Source organism: Calidris pugnax, unplaced genomic scaffold (assembly GCF_001431845.1).
Source record: "Calidris pugnax isolate Ruff unplaced genomic scaffold, ASM143184v1 scaffold174, whole genome shotgun sequence".
Lineage (NCBI taxonomy): Eukaryota > Metazoa > Chordata > Aves > Charadriiformes > Scolopacidae > Calidris > Calidris pugnax.
The window spans coordinates 1,398,229-1,407,691 of NW_015090907.1; the positions used below are offsets into that span (position 1 = coordinate 1,398,229).

General features: G+C 53.0%; 1 protein-coding gene across 1 annotated transcript; it reads left to right on the forward strand.

The window, feature by feature from the left end:
* Positions 1-6,668: 6,668 nt before the first annotated feature.
* On the forward strand, positions 6,669-8,847 carry LOC106892188 (cbp/p300-interacting transactivator 3). Its single transcript, XM_014949200.1, has 2 exons — positions 6,669-6,786; positions 6,987-8,847. The coding sequence occupies exon 2, from the start codon at positions 6,999-7,001 to the stop codon at positions 7,611-7,613; it is 615 nt and encodes a 204-aa protein (XP_014804686.1). The 5' UTR covers positions 6,669-6,786; positions 6,987-6,998; the 3' UTR covers positions 7,614-8,847.
* Positions 8,848-9,463: the final 616 nt, after the last annotated feature.

Below are 9,463 nucleotides of genomic sequence, written 5' to 3' on the forward strand. Positions count from 1 at the left end.
TCCATTGCATCTTTGATCCCCAGTCCCACCAGGGTTAATGGAGAACCCAGTCTCCCTGGAGCTGGCCACCAGCTGCAGACTAGTCACCCTTGTTCTCAGCATCAACAGTCCCTGCATCCAGGGATCCAGGGGGGTGTCAGGGAGCAACCTGCCCTTCACACCCCCCTCCCCTTGACCATTTGCACTGCTAGTCTCTGCCTAATGCCTCCTGCCTTCTCTGCAGTGTTTCCATCTAAATGCAGGTAAGGAATCACAGGATAATGGAGAACCTGGATTCAGCTCCCCTGGAGGATCCTTTTACCATGCAGAAACTGGGGAGAGGGAATTTTGGGTTGCTGTTAGGTCATCCTTATATTGCTGCCACAAGGCTGCTGTGCCACCAGACATGGAGGTACCAGCAGTGCCCCTGCCCTGGAGAGGAGCCACACTGGGCTCTTCACTTTTCCTCCATATTCTTTGGGGTTTTTTTTAATCTTAATTGCTGGACACCTGTGGTTGCTTTCTGTGAAACCCACACTTGCCTCCTCTCTCCCCTGTGCATCTATCTGGTAGGCATTTGCTCAAGGGAGCTCCATGCTGGCATGAGCCTGTTCCTGCCCCACAGGTAAATGCTTCTACAGCACTGAGGGAAGGCACAATGCTGTAGTCCTCCCCTGTGGTCCACCTGTGGGATGACAGCTCCACAGCTCCTACAGGTAGCGCCTGGGGCACCTTCCCAGGAGAAGCTGATGTGTCCTGCTGCAAAGCCCCAGGGGAACTCGGATTCTCCTTGCTGGGCTATGCTGGGACCCATGGCCCTGATGGGAGCACAGATTCCCTATGGAATGGAATTCCCCAGGGAATGGTGCTTGTCCCCTCACTTGTCTACATCAGACCCATCTGGAGACACGAAATAGGTTTGGCAACAGGTGTCTGAAATAACTTGCTGTTGGCCAGTATCCCTCCAGCCCTCTTTGTCAGAGACTCCTGTAAGACTCAGTTACATTTTGTGTCAAGAAGCTCAGTATTTAATTTAACTTCTAAATCTTCACTTGTAGACATACTTATTTAAAGTCAAACTGGAGAAACTCCATTGGAATTTGCTCCTGGTTCAGTGTTTATAAGCACCATGGCCTCTGCTGGACTTCTCAGCTTCAAAGTCGAGGTTTGCAAATCACCATGATTGTCCTTAAACAAACAAAAAATGGCAGTTCAATGCATCCCTTACTCACCTCCTGATTTCCAATAAAAAGATCTGCTAGGAAAGCACTGCATGTGCAGCAGACATTCACTAGGATCCTTTCAGGAGATGGTATAGAGAACTGCAGCAGCTGATAGTGAATATTTGCTTAAACTGTATGTCCCAACATAGTCCAGGACTCATTAGAAAAGCTTTCAGCTCCCTGGCAGTGCGGGGAGAGGTGGTGCACAGGCACCCCCAGACAGGCATTGAAGGAATCGGACTGTAGTAGGCCTTCCAGCAGAAAGGAAAAAGCAGCTGGCAAAACCTGGCACTGCAGGGTGGGCAATGTGGGCTCCAGGCCACTCAGAGTCCAGCACATTTGTTTGGCCACCCTGTGCCTGGACGGTGATTGCTTTTTCTCTGCAGGAGCCTGTCCCTCCAGTGAGGAGCTGGCTATGGGCTGGAGAGCTGCTCTAGCAGCTGCAATACACCCCCAGTGCCATCCTCCTCAGGGGCCCCTCCTGCCCTTCCTTTTCAAGTACCCAAAATGGAGGTGCCCTCTTTGCAAGATGAGGGGTGGATTAAGTGAGGACAGAAGGATTATGGAGAAAAAGGCAGGTGGGAGCTGTTTCCCATCACATGTTATGACTGCCTTGATGTCTAATAGCTGATCCTCTGGGATGCTATGTGCCCTTGACATTTTCCACCCTTCATGGAACAAAAGGCGTGCTTTAGTGATTCAGATCTGGGCTCATCCGACCCAAGATCTTCCCAAATGCCACAGTCAGCCAGCTGCTGTGCCCAAGGGAGCTACTGCAAACCAACAGCATGTGAGAGGAGCAGCTCACCCAATGCCTGGCATCTTTTGAAAAAGCAGTACTTCAGGAATCCTTTGTGATACAGACAGGAGCTCCAAGGAGCTTAAGCTCATGTGGAGGTGACTTAAGCACATTGCTGCCCACTGCCAGACCCAGATACAGTGATGACAGGCAGTTGTACCTGATGGATCTCGGTTTAGGTCACAGCTGTGCTGACTTTCAGCCTTCCTCTGCGTATCTCTGCTCTCTGTGTTTGTCCTTCAGTGAGTGGAGGACTGCAACGGGGCTTCTTCTGGACATTTGTCCCTCAAAGGTAAGCTTCTCCCTTAACAGATGATGTTTCAAATTACTTTAGCCTCTGTTTGCACACCCCAATTTCTTTGAAGTTTGCAGGAGCTCTGCAGGGCCAAGCATAGACTTAGCTGGGCATCCAGGAGTCTTTGAATCATGGAGTTCCTCAGATCCTTCTGTCTACACCCAAAAACATAGCTCACATTGCTACTCAAATTGTTCTGCAATCTACATGCAAAGGTAAATCACACCCCACAGCAATGGGTGGGTTGTAAACTGAAATGCATAGTGAGAATTGCTTGGTCAGAGGAAATTCCCCCCAAAATCCTCTACCTACTCCCCATTCACCAGTACGCCCTACATTCTACAAAGCTCTTTATAAAAATATTCTGGGTTTTTTTTTTCCAACCCCCCAAAACAGAGTCTCTTAAAGTCTTGCAAAAAAGAAATCTTGGACTGTAGATCAGCAATTGAAATGAGCAGGAACCAGTTCTGACAGACACAAAACATTGTGAGGTAAGTGTTCACATCTCTGCTTACAAAAAGCTCTTCCCTGTGCCACCTCTCATCCCTGGGGGACTCGGGGATGTGATTTTATCACTGTAATACCTCTGGAGCTGTGCAGCTGATGCATGATAATCAGCACCCAAATATGAGGAGGGAACATCTTAGAGAAACAAAATCCCAGGTGACATAGACTGGCCATACATCAGGCTGCAAGCACCCTCCGAAGAGGGAAAAGGAAAGGTCTGCAATGTGCTTGTGATCAGATCCCTAAAGCAATGCCCACCCACATGGATGCCTGGACCTGGGATGCAGACACACAGGTGTCTGGTGCTTCCAGATCTCCAGTCATGCAGAGTCAAACTGGTGCCACTGGAGCAACAATCTGATTAATTCCCAGCCTGGGTAATCCAGCCGCGATAACACAGGGCTGACGATACCAGGACAGCCAGACTGGGGAAGTCCCATGTCAGGAAGCTGTGAATGACACACTCCTGGAGGTGGCTTCTGTGGTGACTTAAGTCAGGGCTGACCAACTGACAGCCCCAGGGCTGGATCTGTTACACAGGCAGTTTATCTGCTTTCCCAGCAAGGCCAGTCTGTCCACGGGCTGATGACAGATGGTAGGGCACGGGGAGATGGAAGAGAGACTGCAAACCTGGGGCTGGATCAGTCATACGCAGTGCCTTGTAAATACAGCTGCAGTGGCTTGGGTCCCTAATACTTGAGACCTCAGCACGATGAGGAACCACTGCTTATTCTGGGCCAAAAAGTCCAGTGAGAGAGATGCTACCGGGACTACAGGGATCCAGCTCTGCTCCCCTGCTGTTGGCTGGGCAGTGTGAAATGCAGCAAACAAGTCTACGCTGGTCCCTGTAAAATAAGATATAATTGGTTCAAGAACAGGAATTCCTGCAGACACAGAGCAGAGGCTGGTGGCACACAACATGGCAAATGTGGAGGCTGTGGACACCTCTCACCACCACAACACCTCCCATCCCCTTATACCCTTCCTTTTCTGCAGGCACTTGGCTCCTCTTGAAACACCCCAGGTTATGCTGGTGAAACATCTAGGGGACAACGTACCAAGCTAGATCAGAGAGCTGATCCCAGCCAACAGAACTCCATTTCTGGACAAATTATTTTCAAACTGGATGATGTGCTGATCTGGCTTAGCCTTCCCAAAGGAGAAGGGACCTAAGTCAGTGAAGAGATGGAGGGGACTTTCACACTTGTTTTTAGCAAGTGTGCTCTCTAATCTGCCAATTTATTTCCAAAATGATGGGCCATTTACAACCCTTGGGGTCTTCTGTAACACAAATGGCTGTGGAGAGCCTGTTCCCACCCTGTCCAAGAATTTCTGTCCCCGACCAGGACTTGAGGTACACACCACACCTCTCCTCCAAGTGAGAGAGGCTTTTCTGGCTGGATGGATCTGCAAAGACAGGGCAGACACTCCCCTTGGATTTGTTCCTCCCCTGGGTGTGCATCTGCATGTGGACAGGCAGGCAGTATATGTATGTGAGCATGTGTTTATTAGCAACAAAAAATGCATTTGTCAAAACCTCTGGAGTTAAAAAACAATCATTACATAATTACATTAAACAATTAACCAACTGATTCATCAGTTAGAGGCTCACCAACAACACCTGAAACCCATCCCAGCCACTTAACAAGGCAGAAGGTGGCACAAACAAAAGCGACTCCCAGAATGTCCTGGAGGTTAATGGCCCCGTGCTCTGTCCAGGTAAGAGAAGACACTTTCCATTCCTGGCTGCTCACATCTGGAAGTGGATGGCTTCTGGGCATTATCTGCTCTGAGCTGCTGGTCTAAGGTGTTTTGATTTAGAGATACTCAATATAAGTAACCCTTCAGGTCAGTGCTGTGTGGTCAGGCACTCACCCAAGATGCTTGTGCTGCCTAACTTCAATCCTTTCATGACAGTACATACTTAGACTTTGTTTCTCAAGTAATACAGTTAGCCACAAACAACTTCTTCAGCAACCTTTGAAACACGTTGTTGGCACTTCCTTCTGCTCAGTTGGGTCTGTGAGCATAACGACTATGCAGAACACACAAAACTCTATGAAACAGCCTGCTCCAAGTCTTCAGAAAAGATCTGTCTTTTTACTGGAGCCATGATCTGTAACGCTGCAGTTGAAGGCTGCACAGGAGGGCACACAAAGGCAGAATGGAGTTGGGGAACAAGTTTAACTGTGCCCTCACTTACCTTCCAAGTGGGTAACCATGCAACACTGATATCTTCCAAAAAGAAGTCTCTGGGTTCTTTCAAAAAAAAAAAAAGTAAAGGGGAAAAATCACCACTGTCCCTTTCCTACACTACTGGAAAGCACCATGTCTGACAGACAGCGCTGGCACCACTGTAGTCTAGGTCCATGGTGAAATAACTTGGCCAGGGCAGCTCAGTGGGTGAGTGTGTTGTACTGGGACCCTGTGAGCCAAAACTCAACTCAGAGGTGAAGGACACTGCTGCAGACAGGGTTATACCGGCAAATTTCTGCTTGTAACACTCACCTTGCTGCCAGCCGTGTCCAGAAAGTGGATGCATCCTTGCTGGGAGAGAGAGACCAGCCATCCTTGCTGGGAGAGAGACCAACCATCCAGTTGATGCCACTCAGTAACCAACCTGAGCCACCTTGGCTGGTAAGGTCTCACTGCGTGGCACCATCCCGTTGCTGACCCTGCAACCGGAACCACCACCAAGTGAGGACCCTTCTCCTGATGGCCAGCACCCTGCTGCACCAGGGCACATGCCGGCAGGGGCCAGGGTACAGCGGCCCTGGAAGCACCTGGCAAAGATCTGTGTGCACATCCTTCAGTAGGGATAGGAAGTTCACCACGACCTCCACAGAGGGTACCTGCACCCCAGCCAGCCGTGCTATTGGGTGGAAAGGCTTGGTCAGGGTGACACTGGGAGAGACGAAGGCCCTGGAGAGATGGCTCTCTCCAAAGAGCTGATCTTATGCCATTTGCAGTATCAGAGGCAGACGGGGTCCCCGCTCAGGAGCAGTGAATACAGTGCAAGCAAATACAGTTCAAAATTAGCACTTCATGTGAGCACATCCCCATTCACAGCACACAACGGGCTGGGAGCAGAAATACCTCTCCAAGGTTGCCCAGTCTCCTCAGGCCCAGTCCTGACCCCAAGGTACATAACTGGGGTACTGAACAGGGGTGACCCAAGGTTCCTGCAGCTCAGTGTCCCTGGAGGAACCACGGTGCCCAAGCACCACCACGGGATCCCCAGCCCAGCACCCTGGGGACACTGTCCCTTGTTCCCAACCACCCCCATGCCCTTGCCCTTCTAGATGGAAAACAGGAGGGATCATGCACCATCTGTGGGGACGGTAACACCAGGCAGCATGGCTGGATCTTGGCATCCCGTACAGGAACAGAGCGCACTCCTTGTCCCCAGCAAGGGACCGGTGGGAAACCGGGGGCGCGGGGCTGGGCCCCCCGGGTGCCTGCCATTCCTGCCCTGCCCAGCCCGCCCGAGGTGTCTGCCCCTCGGAGCAAGGGGGGAGCGCCCGATCCCACAGCCCTGACACCGGGGATTTGCGAGCAGCGGTGCCCTACGTGCTGGAGGCGGCCGGTCCCCCTCGGGCTGGGCCTGTCGCGACAAGGGGGCGTGTCGCGACCAGGAGGCGTTTTGCGAACACGGCTCGCAGAGCCCCGCCAGCAGCCGTGCCGTGCCGAGTGCCACCCGGGGACACGGCGGGGCCATTGTGCCGACCGACCGCCCCGTCGGGGGCCGGGCCGGGCCGGGCCGGGCCGTGCTCCAATGGGCAGCGGGGGGCCGGGCCGGGGCCGCCCCCGCCCGCGGCCCTTATAAGAGCCGGCAGCGCGGCGCCCCCCCCGACGGTGTGCCGAGCCGAGCCGAGCCGAGCCGAGCCGAGCCGAGCCGAGCCGAGCCGAGCCGAGCCGAGCCAGCGCTGCCCTGCCCTGCCCTGCCGGTGCGCGGAGCCGCTGCCCGCCGGAGCCCCGGATCGGTGCGTACCCGTCCGGGTAGAGCCCGGCTCCGCGGGGCGGTGCGCGGGGGCGCCCCGGGGCTTTGTGCGGCGGCGGGGGGTGCGGAGCGGTGCCGTCCTCCCGGGGCGAAGGCGGGGGGTGCTCCGGGCTCCTCGGACGGGAGCGGGAAGCGGCGCTCTCGCCCCGGGAGCCTCGCCCTGAGCCCAGTGTCGCCTTGCAGGGGCCGGGAGCCATGGCCGAGCACATGATGATGTCCATGAGCCACGGGGGCACCGGACTGCAGAGCTACCGCCTGGGGGTGAGTGGGCTGCAGGGACCCCCGCAGCACGGGCAGCACGTGCTGAGGACGCTGCCCGCCACCGGCCAGATGCTGCCCTATGGAGGGGGTGCCATGGATGGCGTGATGAGGCCAAGACCCAACCTCAGCGGACAAATGGGCCACCACCAGATGCAGAATGCCATGATGTTCAACGGCCCGAGCCAGCAGCAGCAGTACATGGGGCCGGTGGGCGCCCAGCAGCTCATGGCCAGCATGCACCTACAGAAACTCAACACCCAGTACCAGGGTCACCCGCTGGGCATGAGCAATGGTCCCATGGCAGCCGGTGGCCAGCAGTACAGAGTGGGGCCAAGCCAGCACCCAGGCATGCAGCACGTGCCCTCGCCGGCGCTGACTTTGAACATTATGGACACTGATCTCATAGACGAGGAGGTCTTGACATCCCTTGTCCTGGAACTAGGCTTGGACCGGATTCAGGAGCTGCCAGAGCTATTCTTGGGACAGAATGAGTTTGACTTCATTTCAGACTTCGTTAGCAAACAGCAACCCAGTGCCATCAGCTGTTGAGGGGCTTTGAGCTCCTCCTTGTGTCTTGGTGGTTTTGAGTTTTTCTAACTTCCTTCTCCACCTGCCACCCCCCTCCCTTCCCCTGCCTTGCCCTTGCCTGGATTCCTGACCTCCTCAAAGAGACAATCATCGGACACTGGCTTGCAATGGATTGCTTTTCTCTTCTGTGTGGTTTTTCATTTGGGATTTCCTGGGGAGGGGGTGTGTACCCCAAAGAGGGAGCAGATCAAGAGCTCTTGCTGTAGAGCTGCCTCTAAATGGCATTAACAGGATTTCTGGCTTAAGTAGAAATAATGGACTTACGACTTTCCACAACTAGGCTTTGAGCGCAGGAAGCGAGGGGCAGCTGGCAGCCCTGCCGGTGGCTGGATTTGCTCAAGGATTCTGTGGTGCCAGCGAAGTTAAAGGATCCCCCAAGAGAGGATTGTCGCCCCGGTGCATGGTTTGAACCAGTTTACCCTTGCAAATATGGGTGGGGTTAGATATTTGTTGGGACTTTTTACTGTGGCAGTAAATAAGTCTTCAGTCATGTCTGTTCAGCTCGGGAAGGGGCACTTCCCCTCCAGCAGGCTTTTTTTTAACTTGGCTGAGCAAAATAAAGAATGCCTTGGGGAAGGGTGTGCATATGTGCCTAAATGTTCATCTCTGTGGAACTTCGGATCCCCGAGCTGATCAACTGTAAAATTTACCAAGTGTTTGAGGCTGATTCAGGCATAAGGCTTAAAGCTGCAGTCTAGCTCCACTTTTTTCCACCTCTGAAACCAAATAAAGACCATGTAACTGTATATTCAAGATCTAATCTTATTTATTTTTCCTATGATTATTTATTTGCAAGGGCTGCTTTTGTTATTTGGCTTTGGGAGTGCTGGGAAGGATGCGTGGAGAGTACTGCAGCTTTAAGATGCTGGCTTCAAAACCAGAAAGCCTGGGACAGTTTTCATGCTGCTCTGCAGAAAGTCACTGCAACCCGAGATCTTTAGGACTGTAAATCCAGCACCTTCCTGAATGTGATAAAGATGACTCGATTTCTAATTCCCTTACTCAGAGAAGGTTAAATGTAAAAGCTAGTGGGGTTTTGTTTCCTCTGCTGTCTCCTTTCCAGGCTCTTTGGAAAGCTCCTGTTAACTCCTAGTTGCTGCTGCCCCCTGCTGCTGACAGCTCCTGGCAGCTGTCACTCAACAACCAAGTCTGAATGTACAGATGAATTTGCAAATAAAAGCTGAAATCTCCAGTATGCATTTGTTTAGTGCTTGTCTCTGGCCCGGGCACAGTGTGGTGTTGAGCACCGGGGAGATGGGCTTTCCTCACTCCTGTCGGTGGGCTGTGGATCCAGTCACTGGTGTCCCCCATCTGACACCTCAGGTGTAATGATTGTGTTTGTAGCCTAATGCTTGGACTAAGTCAATCCTCAAAGTCTGGCTGGGAGGATGAGATGCTCCTTCTCTGTACTGAGGGCAAATTCCAAAGGTAGATGGTGTTGCCCTGCTGCAGTAGCTGCCGTTCCTTGCTGACCTGAGGTGCTCGGACAAGTGGCTCCTTGCACTTTTTTCAGACCAAGTGCAGCTCTGAGGGCTGGGGGCAGCTCTGCGAGCAGCTCTCTGTGCCACGGAGGCTCTAAAACCCAGGACAGCCTTTGATCTCCTACTCTTCCAGAGCTTAAGTTGTTGGGTTTTTTAATGGTTCCCAGCCAGTCCTTGTGAAGGGTTCAGGAATATCCCTGCGTTTCCCTTCCCTGCAGCAATGGGGCTCTGGGTGCTGATATTGGAGTTGCTGGGTCACTTTGACCACGCTTTGGATTGCCTGTGAGTGTCCCCTGGCCTTCTTCCTTGAACAACTCAAAAGCAAGTGTT